Genomic DNA, 18113 nt, shown 5'->3' with positions numbered 1-18113 from the left:
GCCTGAGGATTAAGGGGCTCCGGTGTCCTTTAAGGGGTTAAAGGGGTTCTAAGAGTTTTCAGGGGTTCTTAGGTCAGGGGCTCTAGAGGTTTCCTTAGGTTCTCAAGAGCGTTCATAAGAGAGCTCCAGGAGTTCTTTAGGGTTCCAGCAGCTTTTTTGATTTTTTTTTTTTTTTTTGGTTCTTGACTAAGTTCCACTGGGTCCGAACAGCGTAGAGTTTCAGTGCGTTCTTAAAGAGGTACAGGAGGTTCTTAGGGTTCTAGCTTATCTTCTCCCTTCAAGGAGGTTCAACTAATTCCTCATGGGTCATTGTAAGGAGGTTGTAGAAGTTCTTTAGGAGTTCCAGGGATTATCAGATGAGGTCTAGGGCTTCTTATGGGAGTCTTTAGGGTTATTTGGGAGTTGTTGAGGTTCAGAAAGGGGTTCTTAAAGGGTTCTTACAGTCCTGCAGGCATTTTGGGAAATGTTTGAGGGGTGTTCTTGGTTCTGAATGGGGAATTCTAGGTGTTCGTACAGTATTCCAGATGATTTTATGGGGTATTTGTGTATTCACAGGGACTTCCAAAGATTCTTCTAAAGGGTTCCACAGAGGTTCCAGGACTTATTAGGAAAGTTTTAAGGGCTGTCTTAGATTATTGAGGGGACCCCTGGGGGTCCCAGCTTCCCTGCAGGGTCTCCAGGAGATTTTATGGGGTTTTCTTGGTTCTTTAGGGAGATTTTAAGGTATTTGGAAGGTTCTTGCAGGGTTGCAGGGATTAAAGGGGTATTAAGGGCTATCTGCAGCGCTTTGGGGACCTGGAGCACAACATTAGAACAGCATTTCATTTTGTACTGAATCTTTTTATTCTTATTCTTATGTGTTATTGCAGCAACAATCAGAATTTTGTTCTTCCAGTTGATTTTTAGAAAACAGAACCCTACACCCGTGACCTTTGACCCCTGAGTTAACCCCTCTGAGGAATTCAAGGAGGGGGAGATGGCCGACAAACTTTAGCGTTTCCTCAAACTACAAGGGAGGGAGGGTGGAGGGTGTTAATCTGGAGAAGGTTCTGCCTCTGAGTGTTTGAACACATCCAGGCTGTGACTCCTCAACGCGCCGCCTCGCTGTTATTGTCACTGGCTCTAAGGCTCAGAGGGAAAGACGAGAGCAAATAAATCAGACAGATCAACAGCGGAGGAGGAGGAGGAGGAGGAGGAGGAGGAGGAGGAGGAGGAGGAGGGCGACCCCCAGCGGCGGACACCGGAACTACACCAACACCCACCGAAAAGACTCAGTCTGATCGATTGATTTCATCTTCGATCGACTCATATTCTTGTGCCAGTCTTTCAAAGCAGAGCTGTACAGACTCCTGAGCTTCGTGTTCCTCCTCATGCTGCGCGACAGAGGAGACTCCGGGTGGAACTGAAGTGGTCTGCGGAGGCTGGCTCCTGGAGCTGTGGCTCAGAAATCAGACCGAAGGTTCAGCGCAGCGTCAAGCAGCGAAACCACGACACGCGCAGACGTGATTTCTGATCTTATGTTGATTTCTTTTCTTTCTTTATAGTTTCTCATAATATTCTGGTTCTACTCCTTTTCATCTGCGTGGTAGCAGTTTACAGTGGCTTTACTAAAACCACTTTCTTCTTGTATTTCACATGATCATTTATTTAGTATTCCTGCAGCTCTTTACAGTGTTTCACTACATTAATCATCACATCACTGCCGCAGTGTGTTTTCTTACTTTAAGTATGAGGGTACAGTTTTTACAGATTAAACTAAATGATAATCTCATGAAAACGGAAACAAACGTTAGATTTTAATGTGTAAATGTAGTTTTAATGTGAGTTTTCTCAATTGAAGAAACAGATAAAGATTTTAAATTGAACAGAAAAGAGCCGCAGCCTGGACTTAAACTGGAGACGTTCACACCACTGTGAACAGGCCAAGAAACGAATCACTACAGGCGGATATTTGTTGTTTTCTCTAAACCTTAATGTATTTTACTATCGGTGCAGTTTCACAGGCTCCATCAAAAATAGCCTTTACTTTAATATAATAATAATAATAATAATAATAATAATAATAATAATAATAATAATAATAATACAGCACATTAAATCTGTGTGTGTAATCTGACTCATCCAGAGACACCGGTGTCCATGATGTGGGTCTTTTATTTTGTAGATTGAATTTTCAAAACATTTTTCTTTTAGTGGATTTTAAGGAGAAAAAAATAAAAAACAGTCTCTTCATTTTAGGTCTGAGAGAAAATTCCTTATGTATTTTTTTCTTTCTGCTGAACAAAAAAAAAAAAAAAAAAAGCTGCAGTGACACCAACAAATAACAATAAAATAAATCATAAAACACAGATGTTGTGATTTCCTTTCTCCTTCAGAAGCTCACACGTCCCGTGAAGCAGGCCCACAGATGAATTAAACTGTGCCTCTGGCCTCCTGCTGCTTCTCTGTCACCGTGAGCTGAATGGTGACGCGGGAATCAGACGGAGGCCTGCAGGGACAAAAACAAGACGGTGACAGTGGAGCTGACGGTCCCACATATTTCTACTAAGTTACTAACCCTTTAAAGTCCCTTAGAGAAAGATGAATAAAACCTTAAGTTTGCCCTTAAGGCTGAACGATTAGAGGACAGTTAAAGGTCACAGGTTATTTAAAGGATCCTGAACATTTAACCTTTATTAAATCATATTTTCATGGGGACATCAAACATTTTAAGGGATAAAATAAATGACTCGTTTCCAGGTTGAACAAGTTTGACTGATTATTTTTGCTTTGATGTTTTAGGTGTAAATATCATTTTGTTTCTGGGTCTAATCGCGTCTATCTGAAAATAAAACGCTTATTATTTGTAATAACATGAATTTGTTCAAATGTCCTGTCTTGACATCAGCGTCGTGAACCTACAGATTTATTCTGTTAGTCCAGGTGTGTTTCAGTGGAGCACTGATCTGAGATCTGCGGATGATTTGAAGCTGTGAACTTTATGTCCGGATCTTTGACTCATTAACAAACTGCTCCGGCGGTGGAAACACGCAGGATGGAGCAGAAAGGCTCCTTTGTTCCGGCCTCAGATGAGGAAATAAAAAGCAGAAAATGTGAGCGCAGCCGTCAGGGCGGAGAAATGCCCGCTGTCCTGCAGCACAAAAACAAGCGCAAAATCATTAGTTAGTGTTGGCGCCGCAGGGTTAATGGTTCAATCAATGTCAAGCGCTGAAAATAAACTTCTGAACCGGACAATCTGCCGGCTGGAGCCCGCAGACTCAGACCGAGCTCCGGGGGAGAGGAGGCTCATTACTGCGCCGACAGCGACACCGTGAGGCGGAGAGCCGGAGCTGCGCGTCTGGCTCCTCAGGCACCGGGACCTGAGGAATAACCCCAGCAGGTTCAACACATCCCATTTACAACCTCAAGGTTTGAGATGAACCTGGACCCTGCGGCAGAGCCTCTCCACCTGCTGGGCCCGGGACCACCTCAAAGGGTCGAAAGCAGTTCTGGAAGAAGCACTCAGATCTTTAATTAAAGCTCCACACAGTCTAAAGGTTTGTGATTATAAAGCAGGTCTAGGTTCTATATTAATACTGTGAAAGTATCAAAGCCTCAGTCCACAGAGAAATGCACACAGCCTGTATTCAGAAACTGAGCCTTAAAACCAGCCGTCAGGACTTCTGGAACTTTGTGATGTCACAACAAAGCAGTCACCGCCCTCAGCCACGCCCCAAGCCCCGCCCACCTGGACCCACCATCCAACAATGCAGGATTGGAGTGTTCACATGAAATCTGCTATATTTTCATTCAATCATACAGAAAACAATCAGCCAATCAGAGGAGAGGCCCAGAGCCTCTCTTCAAATAAACTTCAATATAATCCCATTTAAAACCCTCAAACACTTCAAGGGCCCCTGGCTGGACCAGCGCCCTGCGTGAAGTCACAGCTGAGAACTCTACCGATGCACATGTCGTACAATGACAGTAGCAGACACAAGAAAAGACCCAGAGATGACAGAAGTATGAAAGTTCAAATGAAAACAATTAGTGAGCTCATCAGCAGCAGAGGGAGGTCCAGTCCCGTCGGGTTCAGTTCAGGTCACACTTACAGGTTTACAGTACTGAACCGCCTCGGTCGAGGTCAGTGCTCTCAGAGCAGCACAGGATACAGTTCAACGGGCCACTTCTGAACCAAATGAAAGACTGGAGCAGACGATTCACATCTTACTGATCAGACTAACGTTTGGATGCGTCAGGGTTCAGTTGTCCAGAGGTGGCTCAGCATCGGGGAACTGGGAGCTCGCTGATCTGAATCTCTGACTATAAATACCTCAACACAACCCGACGTCAAATAACCACAACTTTCACTTCAAAGCTGAACACTGTCAGGCAGCACTAACAGTTGTTGATTTGATCTAAATTTACATTTATGCTTTTATCCAAAGTGACAAACACAGACTCTAAAGATAAGATGATGTGATTCGCGGTGAGGCCTGAAGCTCTTTCAGTGACCCTCAGCTCAGACGGTTGACCTCTGAACCTTTGACTGTTACACACTGGATCAATACATCAACACGCTGATGTTTGCTGCACTGAGAGGAAGAACAACACACAAACCACCAGAGGATGAGGAGGAGGATGAAGCCTGGAAAGATTTTATTCAAACATTCAGTGCAAATGAATCAAATTAATAATTAATATTTACCATAATGTGCTACACTGTAATAGCAATACAGAAATCTGACAGCAATCAATGAGATAAATGTGAATATAAATAACGTCGTCCTAACCTGATCTGCTCGTTACGTCAGATATTTATGATGTTTATGATTCATAAACTGGAGCCAGTTTCTCTGAATGACTCTCACTCAAACACTTCAATTGACTTTAATTCCTCAAACTGAATAAGGGCATGAAATCCTGATTTCTGCAACAAGTCTTAATCTGACTCATTATTTCTAATGATTCACTTATTGATCTGATTGAATGGAGGAGAGGATGAGTCTGAAGATGTTTGGATTTGTTGCTCATTAATAAATAAATGAAAAAACTGAATCATTAACCAAAGTTCATCTTTAAAAAAAAAAAAAAATCACAAAAACATGGAGCATCATCTCTGCTGCACGATGTCTTAAAAAAACCTTTTCAGCTCCTAAATGTGGCAAATTTGCTTGAATTGCCGTCAATCATTTCTCTGTGAGCGAGTGTCCCGTTTCAAAGATCATGTAACGGAGCCGAACTCTTCAGATGAAGTCACTTCAAACTGTTTACGATCAGACACACGAGCAGATTCTCAGCAGAGGTGGAGCAAACACATCGGAGACGTGACATCCTGTGTCGCTGTGATACAGACGGCGAACAGGAGTTCACCTGTGGGCCGTCTGCGTCAGGTCAGAGCACAGAGAACAACCTCAGTCTTCAGATTAACTTTATCTCAAAGTGCTTTTTGAGGAGGTAAGAGCTAAGTTTGGTTAAGCCTGAGAAAAGCAGATTGAAGGAACCTGTACTTTGTAGGTTCTAGGTTCTGACTGGTCCACTTTTTATCAGTCAAATCTGGCAGCACCAGCACTGATGTAGGAAAAACTGCTTTTGCTGTTAATGGAGTTTGAGGGAATAATCTGCAGTGTCACTTAAAAGACACCTGAAACCACCCACTGAGCCTGGACTGTGTTTAAAGACAGTTTTCAGTTTTATTGACTGAATCTGTCTGTTCTTGTTATTTTGGTTTGGTTTAAAATAAAATAAAACATCCATTTGGCAGCAGAGGCATCCAAAAAATGTGAACTGTCACTGTCAAGGTCACCGTGCTGCTTTTTTCAGGAGGTTTCAACCATGTCTCGTGGTCAACAGCTTTCAAAAAAGATAAAAAGTACACCTAGAGTTAAGAAGGTTTTTTTTTAAGGTTAAGAGTGAAAAGTGTGTTCAGTGCTACAGTCAAGTGCTCAGTTTTTTTAAGTTTCCAGCTTTTGTCAAAAACATAATGAAGGTTTTGGGGGGAAGCCAGTGACCTTCATTATATCTTTGTGGTCTTTGTTCCCTTCTGTGACTCATTTTCTCTGTAGTTCTGGTCTATGTGATTTATTTGAGTTCTAATTTCATTATCACTCATCTTTATGTTGTGTAAAGCACTTTGTGAGACTGTTTCATAAAAGCACTTAAAATAGAAAGAACAATTATTTTTACTTGGCTTTTGATAGGACGACTTTTTTTTTTTTTTAAAAGCACCCCCTAAAGTAGAACGTCTGTAGAATTTGTTTAGTTTTTTTAGTGCCAACATCTCATTATTCTGAACTTAATGATGTTAAAAAAAGTCCAGTTATCACCTGCACCATTTGGACTCCCCAGATTCAGAGCTAGTGAAATGTGAGGGAGGCCCTCCTGACGTCTCGCCTCTATTTCTTAGTGAAAAACTTCCTGAAGACGCTCCTTCTCGACTTGTCTTTGTTCATGCTGTCGTCTGGTCCCTGGGGGGTCACAGTGGTGGGGTCCTCAGTGTCAGGGGGTGCAGGAGGAGGCACTGAAGGAGGCTGGTTTCGGTGACTCTGTGAACCTGCGGTGCAACAAGTAACAATGAGATCAAGTATCTGAACTGACTGAATCACTGCTGACAAGCGGTTTATCTGTGGGTTTTCTCACCTGTGGGGCTGACCTCCCCTCCCTCTGGGTAGCGGTGTTTGTTGTAGTAGGTGTGGGGGGGTTTGGGAGGAGGATGGCCCTCTGTGGATGACTGTCTGTCCAGGCTCTCAGCTCTCCTGTAGAGTGGTGTGGACGAGGCCGAATCGTCCGGAGCCTCGGCCAACTTCTCCAGACTCAGGTTGACGGACGACGCTCTCCTGAACAACAACACAACTCTGAGGACCTCATCTGGATGCATGCTATTCAAATTCTATTGCACAGCTGAATGACTGACACAACCATGTATTTCTATGACCATCATTTTAATAATTAAACATGAGGCAGGCTAGTATTAATTAATTTCTGCACCCATTATGTATTAATTATATTCTGGTCAATGTTTTAACTGATTCACCAACCCTCAAACCACGGACATCAGTTGTTGTTCACCAGCAGCTAATTTAAAAAAATCCTCGTGCCAGATTCAGTTTCAACTGTGTCAGTTTTGTGTTTAGCCTAGCTTAGCACAAAGACTTGAAGCAGGGGGACACTGTTAGCTCATCTCAGCCAAAATCAAATGAATCTGTGACCCAACAGCTCTGAGTCTTTTCTCATTTACATGCTGCATCTTGTTCCCAGCAGTTGTTGGTCGACAGATAGCATGACAGCTAACTGCTGCAGCTATCTGCTGCTGAAACCACTTTGCTTTTTACATTTCTATTTCTACACCTGTTAAATACACAAATCTCCCCCGCAGAAATCATTTCCTGGATGTATTGTAGGACTGCTGTCGTCATGCTGCCTCTGCAGTGCAGTATATTTCATCTCCGTGCTGCAAACCAGACCACATGTAATGTGTGGCAGCTGAATGGACCCATGGCTGTGTCCAGTGCAACCACTATTTCCACCACTGTGTGCCCGCTGAATGTAATACACCTTGTCAAAGTATCTCATTAAAGAAAAATCCTGCTGGCAGGGAGTTTCATTTCTTTTGCCTCTCACCCACCTGAGTGGTGCCCGGTGTTCCCACAGTGCACAGTGTGAACAGGTAGATGTGAAAGTCAAAGTCAAATTACCTGACGCTGTTTGAAGGAAACCACTTCGGTCTGAAACTCCATCAAACACTTCAGACCGGCCGACGTCCTGTTTGACCCCAAACTGACTGAATCGTGTCCATAGCACCGGGTGCAAAGACTGCCAGGCGCTGAATGCTTGGTCAGACCATTAGCTTTGGTCACCTATTGTTTAATCAGATGTTCCCTGGTTTAAATTATCATTAGTTTTATACTGCATTTTATCTAGAAAATGTTCCTGTGTTGCCGTTTGTTCTGAGTCAACGTTAAAAACAGACGTATTTTCTACTTTAGACCTTATCAAACTTAGAATTCAGAGAATTTTTTACATATTTATATTCCACAAATGTAATTTTACTGGAGAAAGTGTTTGTTTTGGTTTGGTAATTGGCTTTCCTACAGAAATTCAAGTGTCTGTACGTGATAAAAAATCATTCGGCTGTGGATCCATGTTTTTAATGCAACAAACCACAAAAGCTTCGGTTTTCCTTTTTGAAAGTTCCCATTTGCACAATATTTGTCTTCAATCTGAAGCCTTCTGATATGTACCATCAAGTTTCTGGATATCTGAAACATTTGAATCAAACCAGTGCAGTTGATGCAGAAATGAAAGGTGTGTGATGTGATTTGTAGCTGATCAGCTGAGACATGAGAAGAAATGGGTAAGATCCTAAAAATCTAGTTCAGAGTTAAAGAAACATCACATCTACTAAGTTGCAGGATGTTGAGGGAAATGTTCAGTGATATTCAACATGTCTGTGACTTGAATGGAATGAAAACATGCAAAAACTCCAGAAGGTTCCACAAATGACCAAAAACAAAATTATGATTTTCTGTTTTGCACATCTGTATGAAACTGTGGATGGATGAGTTCTGTACAGAGAAGACACTGAGGGATCTTTGTGAGGACCAATAACAGCTTCATAAGATGAGAGTGAGGACATTTTTAGAGGTGAGGACAATTTGTTGGTTATTTCTTCATCAACGGGCTGAGTGTTACGAGTCAGTTTTAGGGTTAAGGTTAAAAGTTGGTTGAACTTGGGGTTGGAGGATAGAGAATGCATTGTGCCAAAGAGGGGTCTCACAAATGCAGTATGAAGTACAAATGTGTGTTAGAACGTAGAACGTGTGTGCGCTCGCTCACCCTGAGTCGTCGGAGTCGCTGCTGGCAGATTCAGGGCAGTTTTGGAGCTTCTTCACCCAGAGCTGCTGCAGCTCTCTGCTGGACGCTGCAAACAGGTACTGACTGCCGTCCTCCAGACTGACAGTCACACAACACACAGCACACACAGACACACAACACACACAAACACACGTTTTAAACTATAACTAAGCAGAGATCCCACAGTTTCCAAAGGTGACCATGTAGAAGGTGCTCACTCACATCAGTTTGAATGTGTTCTCCTTCCTCCTGTAGTACGAGTTCTCCCTGCAAACTGCTCCAACCATGTTGACAGGAGGCCACCTAGAGGTCCTCTGTGGAAACAAAACACACAGCCAAGAGATCATTGAGCTGTGACTGCTGATCACTGAATTTAATTTTTGATGATCTCTTTAATCAAATGAATGATCTTTATATTGAACTGATCTATATATATTTGTTCCAACACAATGTTAAAATGAATTTTGAAAAAGACTTTACTGAGGGTGTGTGTTCACTTTCGTTTTTATTTTAACTCCCAGTTGATTCGTGTGTCAGAGCAAGTCACTGTGGTGTTTTCTGACATTAGGTTGGATGTGTGCAGTGTTGAGGTGAGCGTTACCTCTGCAGCAGCTGCTTGGTCTTTAAACAGGCTCAGTGTCTCTCCCTCCAGAACAGCAAACACCTCCTCCCAGTGCTCCAGACCCTGCAGCAGCAGCAGCAGATGATCACAGTTATAATGTTATTTCTGTTTCTGCTGGAACTCACCATAATATTAAATATGATCACAGCTGGTCAGAAAGACTGATTCAGAACATGATCAAAGGCTAATTTAAGAAATTGATAAAAAGCAGCTGGAATTAATTTTGTTACTGTTCACGTATCACTGTGGCCTCAGTCACATATCATATGTTTGACTCATTCACTGGACTGTTTAAATATTTTTATTATCACACATATGTCTGGTCTAGGTCTGTCAAGAAAGCAAGAGAACCTTTAGAACTTCCTGTCAGAAATTTTAAGAATAAAAGCTCACAATAGCTTGAAATGAAGCACTGCTGCAAAAAACAAATTTTCTTACACTTTTATTTTGGAGGAAGAGGAAGTGCTTCTGTGGGTAATTGTTGCTGCCATGATGGAGATCTATTTTAACATAAAGCACTGACCACAGTGCTGCCCACAGCCTGATTCTTCACTGTGTCCGTCATTCACTCTCAACATAGATAACATGGATAATAAGCATGTTCAGGTGGGAGGAGATTTCTCTTATGACATTATGACTAAATGTCAGTCTGATATTGTAAAATTAAAAAAATGAAAATCTCATTAACAAAACAAGCTGGCGGACCACATCTTATTGCTGGTGGACCAGTTTTGGCCCGCAGACTGCCAGTTTCAAACCACTGCTGCAGACCTCTGTCTTTACATTCAGTCTGAAAACATTTTTAGAAAATTCTCTGTCCGTCCGAAGTTTCTCACCTTGTTTCCTGCTTGTTTCAGCTTGATCTCCAAAGTCCCCTCCATTCTGATTGGCTGCTCTGCTGCCACCTGACAACAAAACAGGTGTGAGAGAATGGCTACCAACCAGTGTCCAGTTTTATTGATCATTATTATTGATCATTATTGATTAATCTTATTAATCAGTTTATTCTGGTCTACAAGGTGAAATCATCAGACCCAAAGACGTTGAGATAAAAAAAAAACAAAAAAAAAAACCCAGCAAATCCTAAAAACTGAGGAGTTGGAAACAGGAACATTTGTATATTTGCTTGTGAATAATAATAAAAAAATAATACAATTTCAAAATGGCTGCCAGCTTCAGTCTAAAATTAGAACATGTGGTTGATACTGATTTTGATTAATCACCTCAGCTGTGGGCTGCTCCTCTGGATGATCTTCAAACATCCTCAGTCGCGGTGCAGGAGACGGAGGTAGCTCCCTTGCTGGAGGATCGTGGTCAGGTGAATCAGTATCCTCTGCAGTGATTGGCTCAGCAGTCGGGGTGTCAGGTGGCGTAACCTGTTTATCAGTAGGAGGAGCTGGAGAATCAGGGACATCAGGCTGGTCCAGGTTGTTGAGGCGTTTTCTCATCGACGGTGTTGGCAATTCAGGGGGAGCTGGTCCTCCTGCGAGAGGTGGAGGTGGCGGTTCAGTGGGAGCAACAAGCTGTCTGATTAGTGGAGGGGAGTCAGGTGGTGTAGTGAGCTTCTCCGATTGGTTCAGAGGCTCAGAGTGGCGTCCAAATGTGAGCTCTGAGGAGGAGGTTCTAGGCTTTGGAGCCAGAGGAGGTTTGGATCTGGGGCGACGGTCTTCCTTAGGAGGCCCTGCTGAGGAGGGGGAGATGGAGGTTTGAGGGGATGAGGACGGTTTGGGGGAGGAGGGTGGAGGTGATCGAGGAGAGGAATCCTCACTTGATGATCTGAGAAGAGTGTCAGGATTTAAGTTTGGGTGTCTGGTTTGACTTCTCCAGGGCTTCACAGCCGGACTGGAGCTGGGACTCGCAGGAGGACTGCTGGCACTAGTCAGTCTCCTAGAACCTGGTTCAGGGTGTGGAGACGGGCTCAGAGGGGGACTAAAAGAGGTGGGGAGACTGTCCGTTCTCCTGTTGAGCGTGGATGGTCTGAATGCTCTGTCTGTCTGTCTGCCACTGCTGACCCGGTGGACGATGTCTCGAGAGGAGGAGATCCGTGGGGTCTTTGGATCTGATGGTTTACTCCTCAGGGAGGAGACTCTGGCTGGAGGTCTCTTGTCCTGAAGGTCCTTGTCTTCATTTCCATGAAGACCCAGTCTCTTCTCCCTCTGGGAAACAGTGAAAACATCAAGATTCAGAGCAAAGAGAAAATGGTGTTTGACTTCCATTATTTACCAAATGCTATGACCAACCTGTGTTTTCTTCTTCTGTAGTGCGATGAAGCGGTCGCTCTGGGCCTGGATCATGGCCTCCAAGTCCTCCTGCCTCTTCAGGAGCTCCATAACATCAGACACAGAGTCCTGCAGGGGCCACAACCACAAAACACGTCATCACTTCGCTAATTTTAGATGGATAATGTTGAAGCATCACCTCAGTGTGAAAATACGTCACGTCAAGTAAAAGTCCTGCTTCCAAGATGCTACTTCAGGAAAATGGAGTAAAAGTTACAGAGAAAAGAATAAAAAGTAGAGTCCAGGTTGACATGTTCTGGCTGTCAGTATGGACCTACCCCGTAGTCCTCGGCCGTCAGAGTGTTTTCATAGGAGCTCAGCCAGCGCTCTGCCTGCTCCAGCTCCCTCTGCAGGAACAAGATCTCCAGCTCCTCCTCATACAGCAGCTTGGTCTCCTCCCACACCTTCTCCACCCGCATCTCCAGCTCCTCCAGCTCACAGACACGCTCCTCCACCTGGGAGGAAGAGGAGGAGGGGGAGAAGTGTCAGGTAATAAGTCATGAACTGACACTTGTCCCTGCTGTGATTTTAGAAGTTTTGTGTCGTGGCGCCGTTACCTCCTGGGACATGAAGTTTCTGCCCTCTATCAGTCGCCTGCCTTCGTCTTTCACCGCCTGCGATTTGCTGAGCTGCCTGTCAATCTGGACGCGGTACTCCTCGTGCTTTTTCATCAGCTGCTCCAGGTCGGTGCCCTCCACGCTCTGCGCCTCCCCTCGCACCAGAGACAGCATCTCCTTCAGCCACGCCCTGAGGCAGGACACAGACAACCAGCTTCATGAAGTCCGACTGTATCTGCTGTCATCTTTAATACACCCTATCCCATCCCCCATGTGTCTCTAAATATTTAGAAGTGGTGTGTTTTCAGGGAGTAGATGTGTCTTTTACCAGCTAATAAACTAAGACACTAGAAACAGCAGCTGGTTGTGTTCATCATTGTGTTAACAGAGAAACACTAAAAACATAAGAACCATACATGTAACATTTACCATGAAGACTCTAGCCAGTGTGCTCTAAGAAAACAGCCAGTTTTTGTTATTGCAGTTTCTGTTTCTGCTCCAGTTTTGGCTGATTTTAAAGGACAAAAGTCAAAAACCCAAACTTTAGTGACTTTTTTTTTTTTTTTTTTGCAAAAACACCAAATATTTGCTGGTTCCAGTGTTTTAAATGTGAGGATTTCATTCTTGTCTCTGTCAGACATGATAGTAAATTTAGTCAGACATCTGAAGACGTCACTGTGAACTGTGGGAAATTATAACAATTATAGTATTTAGACAAAATGATTAATCGATTAATCAATAAAATAGTCTGAGTAACTAATAATCAAACTTATAATTGCAGCCCATGTTTACACAGTGTCTTAAAGGTCCTATCAGCACTTCGGTAACTTTGTGATGTCACAACAAAGCAGTCATCACCCTCAGCCATGCTCCAAGCCCCGCCCACCAGGACCCACCATCCAACCCTGCAGGATTTGGTTTCTCTGAGGGTTCACCTGCTGGTCTGAGTGAGATGTGAGGATGTGATGAGAACCTACATGAGTTCAGTCCAGTGAGACAAGTATCTCTGCACGTCTTCAGCCTGGCCCAGTCTGGTGCAGCGCTGGGAGGCTTTGTCCTGGACGCTGGTCCAGCAGGCCTCCAGCTCCTGCAGCCTCTGAGTCACAGAGGATCTGGACTGAGGCTGTCGTCTGCTCAGAGCCCGGCCCTCCTCTCTGCTCCTGGTCACCTCCTCTGAGATCAGTGCCAGGTCCCTCTGACAGGAGACACCGAAGTTGACCTGTGAGTGATAGCCCAGTGTCATGATGCCTACACCTTCCTGACTGTGTTGTTTCCTACCTCCAGAGCCTCATGTTGTCTGAGCAGAGTCTGGATGGACTGTAGGTCGTGGTACTGGTCCTCCGAATCCAGCACAGCCTCTTTCTCAGCCATCCAGCCCTTCAGCTCATCCACATCGTGGTTAAACTGATGAATCTCCCTCGCAGACTGCAGACTCTGTAGGACACGGGGACAGAACAGAACCATCACCACCGCCCACCTCCTCACATCCAAGTGTGTGAGAACAGTACTGCACCTGTTCTCTGGTCCTGATGCTGCTGTTGAGGTCATCCCACAGCCGGCTGAGAGTGTCGTCTCTCCTCCGGGCCTGGCTGTCCTGCTGCAGCCCTCGGCCGAGCTGCTGCACTGACGTCAGCCTGCTCCGGCCCAAACCAGACACCTCAGAGACCAGAACCTCCAGCTTCTTCTGAAGAACCTGCAGATGGAGGGAGAAGTGAGGAGTCAGAGGAGGATGGGGAGGGAGATATCAGCTGTTAATCCCTCAGGCTGGTGCTACTGTTGAGTCTCAGTTTCACACACTTCTTCTCTGGCAGATTAAAAACTGCAGTTGGTTTGCCGTCAGTATGTTTTCAGTTAAACTAGCGATGTAGCCACGTTGATTGGTAGCTGTGACTCACCTCTACGTCCTCCAGATCTTGTCCGCAGTCATCAGACTCTGCCACAGTCTTCTTAGAGGTCAGCCATGTTTGTAGTTCTTTGGCTTCTCTCTCAAACACGTAGAGACGGAGCTGATCTTCCAGAGCAGCACGACGAGTGGCCGAGAGCCTGAGGAGAGTCTCAAAGCGTTGGAGGACGGCTGGGAGGGAATCACTGACCAGGTGGCTGAAACAGACAGAGACAAAGGTTTTATTTTCAGAATAAAAAACTGAAAATTTAAGTTTTATTTTTTAATAAAAATCTAAATGAATGAGTCATATCTGGGTCGGACCTCCTCAGATCACCATGCTCTGTATCCGTTTACCTGTTGGGATGTCCCAGGTGCTGCAGCGATGCTCCGCTCTCCTGCAGCCTCTCCACCGTCCTCCTCTGGTTCTCCAGCTCCACGTCCACAGAGTCCAGCCTCCTCAGCAGAGCCTCCGTCGCCTCCTCGCTCCTCCCACAGTCCCGAGACTCCAGACCCACCCGCTGCTCCTCCAACCACAGGTCCAGCTCCGACACCTAAACACACACAACACTCTCTAATACCACCATAACAGCTGCACGCCTCCTGTTCTTAATCTGTGTCTGTCTCTGTGTCTCTGTATCTAAACCTAACACCAGTGTAATTACAACTTCAGTAATTCAGGGAAACAAGGAGTAGACACAGGATTTCTTTTACATAATTTTTCTATCTTGAGAGGATATTTAGTTCTGGTAAAGAAGAGGAAAACAAGAGCTCAAAAATAATTTGAGAAGAAACTCAGAACATTTCAAGAATACAGTCATAATTTAAAAGGAAAAAAAAATACACATCATTTTACAAGGAAAAGTGACAATGTTTTGAGAATAAATAGTTTTAAATCCATTGTAATAAAAAGATAAGAGCAGATTTTATGCATCTGTTTAGGGATGTGGATGACCTGAAGTTAAGTCACCAGATTTCACCAGTGATAAACTCTCCACAGAAATGATCATCTGATCGCAGCTCGTTAAAAACAGCAGAGGCCAACTTCATCTTTTTATGTATCAGATTAAATCAGATTAGTTTGTGAAAACTGAGTGTGTAACAGTCAGTTTGTTCCAGCTGTTATTTCACTGTGTTACATCAATCAATATCAATCAATAATCAATATTTCAGTTCTGCTGCTGCTCAGCTCATCTTCAGAATGTCAACATTAATTAGCATCATTAGCATTAATGTTTCATATAATAGCTGCAACTGAAAACAATTTTAGTCACTGACAAATCATCGAAGTTAAACTGAACAATGTTAAAGAATCTGATTATTTCTTGTGTGTTACCTCAGACAGGAAAGTGTGGATGCTCAGCGCCTCCTGCAGGAGTTTTCCCTTCCTCTCTGCCTCCATCATCAGCTCCTCGTGGAGACTCTTCAGCTCCTCCAGACGCTCCCGAATATCGTGAGACGCAAAGTGACGACCTCTGACCTGAGAAGGTCAATAAATATAATGTAGTAATAAATACACTGTAAATGACTTCTCTGCCTAGTTTCTGATTCTTTGCCACCTATGTAATGAAACATGACAAAGAGTTTTAGCAAGTGTGATTGGTTCCTCACCAAACTACGTCCCGCCTCCTGGACTGCCTGGACCAGTGGGGCGCGGCTCGAGAGCTCCTGCATCACAGCCTGAAAAAAGAAACAAACATCTTTTAAACATTTCCTGAGATGAACAGAACAGAATCAACCCTGAGCTTCCATGTGGACTTTTAAGTAATAATTTCAGTTACTGATAATGAAAATAATTGTTAGCTGGAGTCTTCACTGTTGTCCAGGTGAGCAGCGGTCTGTAGCAGTGAGTCAGAGGTTGTCAGTGGTCTCACTGTGGCGGTGGTTACCTGGTGCTTGTGGAGCAGCTGCTGGGTGCTGCTCAGGGAGCTCCCCCAGTCTTTAGCTGTGATGGAGGGCAGTCTGTCGCTCAGCCAGGCCACCTCCTCCTCCAGGTCTCTGTAGAACTGGAACAGAACCTGCCAGGCCTCCAGGATTTCCCTGCGACTCTGCAGGGGCTCGGACAGACTGTTGTACCTGACAGAGAAAACATGAACACACACCTGTTGTTACATAACATGACAGACCAGTACCTGTATGACAATTATTTATGGAGTATTGAATCATTTTTATATTCGTACTTTTATATACATTTAATTTTTTAACAGGAACACACAACAAGACCAGGTCATACATTAAAATAAAATTTGGTCATTAGTACATGTGATATTTGCTCATGGCAGACAGAAATTATAATTTTCTTTTCCTTTTGTTGAATATTCTTTTTTTTTGGCACCAAGTTAAGATCTAATATCGTCTGTTCTCTCAGTAAAACAATGCTCTTCTAGATTAAAGAACGTGGCTTGTGTTTTTACCTGTTGATGGTGTGTGCCACTCTGGTCTGGATCTCCTCAGCCAGGAAGTTTCCCTGAGAGTGGAAGGTCTTCGCCGTCTCCATCAGGCCCTGATAAATATGACATAATATACACACACGATCTGTTAGCACTTCATCGTCCCACTGGCCTGCAGAGTCATTTCAGGCCAAGAGCAGATGACAGGACTGAAATCTTCTCTGTCACTTCGCTTTTCAGCAGAAAAGAAAGTAAAGAAAAAAAGGTGCTTAATAATTTCTAGACAGTGAATATGGTCATTACACCTCTGTGCATATTATTATTTAAGTGTCTCCACCTGTTATAGGCCAAATATACAATAGTTACACTGTAAAAAAATAAAAGTCACTTTTCCGACTACACACCAATGGAAAAACTACCAGGAAATTCAAATTCAAAGTTTAGGATCTGGACCTGGATTCTGTCTCGGAGTCCGTCCACCTCCTCCTCCAGCCCCTGCAGAGTCTTCAGCAGCCTGTTGACTGACGGCAGGTCGCTTCCACAGTCCTCATTGGCCACTTCCCTCTCCACTGAGCCCACCCACTGCTCCATGTCATCCAGTGAACGCTGGAACTGCAGCGCCTGAAAATACAAACACAGACAAGACACAGTGTTTATGTAGATGAATGTGGGACCTCTCCGCTGAAACTCCACTTGATATTTTTTGAGAAATATTTTATGGTATCGGTGACTGTGTCCTGTGTGAAGTCTTCCTCACATGGATGTTCATCACAATTGTGTGTGTGTGTGTGTGTACCTGGTAGGCCTCTTGCAGTCTGCTCTTCTTCTCCTTACAGTTGTGGATCAGAGAGTCCCAGCTGTCCGTCAGCTCTCTGAGTCGAGGTCGAACCTTCACTTCAGCTGAATGAGACTCTGACAGCAGCTTCTCCCCTTCCTGCCACACACACACACACAGACAGATCAGGTCACACATATCTTATAAACCCTCCCAAGCTCATGGGCCGTTTCCCTAAAGCCTCATAACTGAAGACACATGTCATTTGAGAGCATCTTCAGAAGTTGCAGGAGGAACCAAACTCTACAATTTAAGTTTTTAATGTTTTTGTTCCATGGTCTAATACAGAAATGACTCAAACACACACGAACACACACGCACGCACACACACCTTGGTGAGTGTGTCAACTCTGTAGCGGTTGGCGAGGACCTCGGCCTCGAAGCTCTGATGTTTCAGCAGTTTGGCCTGAAGGTTGGTTGGTTCCCTCCAGTTCTCATCCAACGCCACGGCATTACGCTCGTTCAGCCACACACACACCTGGAATACACATACACATTTAACACACACACCTGGAAAAATACACACACCCCTACAGACACACACACACGACCGCAGACTCATTACTGACTTAATACAAAGCAGGATGGAGAAGAGTCGAGCACAACAGAGACGACTAAAGTACAGCGGAGTCCAGTGCAGCTCAGAAGAGTTCAGAGGAGTCCAGTAGAGGCCAGTAAACTACAGGTAAGTCCAGTAGACTACAGTAGATAAGAGC

The 18113-nt window shown here is 44.2% G+C and overlaps 1 protein-coding gene across 2 annotated transcripts in view; it reads right to left on the bottom strand.

Annotated features, from left to right (window-relative positions):
* Positions 1–1242: 1242 nt before the first annotated feature.
* Positions 1243–18113, bottom strand: part of sptbn5 (spectrin, beta, non-erythrocytic 5) — a 46313-nt gene continuing 29442 nt past the window's right edge. Inside the window, exons 58-80 of one of the 2 annotated variants that reach the window (XR_011693657.1) lie at positions 17729–17875; positions 17359–17496; positions 17016–17183; positions 16587–16675; positions 16062–16248; positions 15784–15852; positions 15509–15652; positions 14530–14726; positions 14186–14390; positions 13804–13983; positions 13569–13724; positions 13268–13485; positions 12291–12480; positions 12012–12188; positions 11695–11802; positions 10678–11610; positions 10291–10359; positions 9434–9517; positions 9055–9146; positions 8815–8931; positions 6619–6815; positions 6306–6532; positions 1243–2488 (exon numbers count right to left, since the gene is read on the bottom strand). Coding sequence is in view for 1 of the 2 variants with exons in the window: in XM_071498269.1 (XP_071354370.1) it covers positions 6375–6532; positions 6619–6815; positions 8815–8931; positions 9055–9146; positions 9434–9517; positions 10291–10359; positions 10678–11610; positions 11695–11802; positions 12012–12188; positions 12291–12480; positions 13268–13485; positions 13569–13724; positions 13804–13983; positions 14186–14390; positions 14530–14726; positions 15509–15652; positions 15784–15852; positions 16062–16248; positions 16587–16675; positions 17016–17183; positions 17359–17496; positions 17729–17875 (4023 nt within the window). In the remaining variant the exon portion in view is untranslated. Of the gene's footprint in view, positions 2489–4609; positions 6533–6618; positions 6816–8814; positions 8932–9054; positions 9147–9433; positions 9518–10290; positions 10360–10677; positions 11611–11694; positions 11803–12011; positions 12189–12290; positions 12481–13267; positions 13486–13568; positions 13725–13803; positions 13984–14185; positions 14391–14529; positions 14727–15508; positions 15653–15783; positions 15853–16061; positions 16249–16586; positions 16676–17015; positions 17184–17358; positions 17497–17728; positions 17876–18113 lie in introns of those variants that run through there. The other variant, XM_071498269.1, reaches the window with a different exon arrangement.

Source organism: Trachinotus anak, unplaced genomic scaffold, assembly GCF_046630095.1.
Source record: "Trachinotus anak isolate AG129_WGS33_773 ecotype Australia unplaced genomic scaffold, CSIRO_AGI_Tana_v1 ptg000015l, whole genome shotgun sequence".
NCBI classification, from domain to species: Eukaryota; Metazoa; Chordata; class Actinopteri; order Carangiformes; family Carangidae; genus Trachinotus; species Trachinotus anak.
The sequence above is the reverse complement of the archived record's forward strand: the minus strand, read 5'-3'. Positions and strand labels throughout refer to the sequence as shown.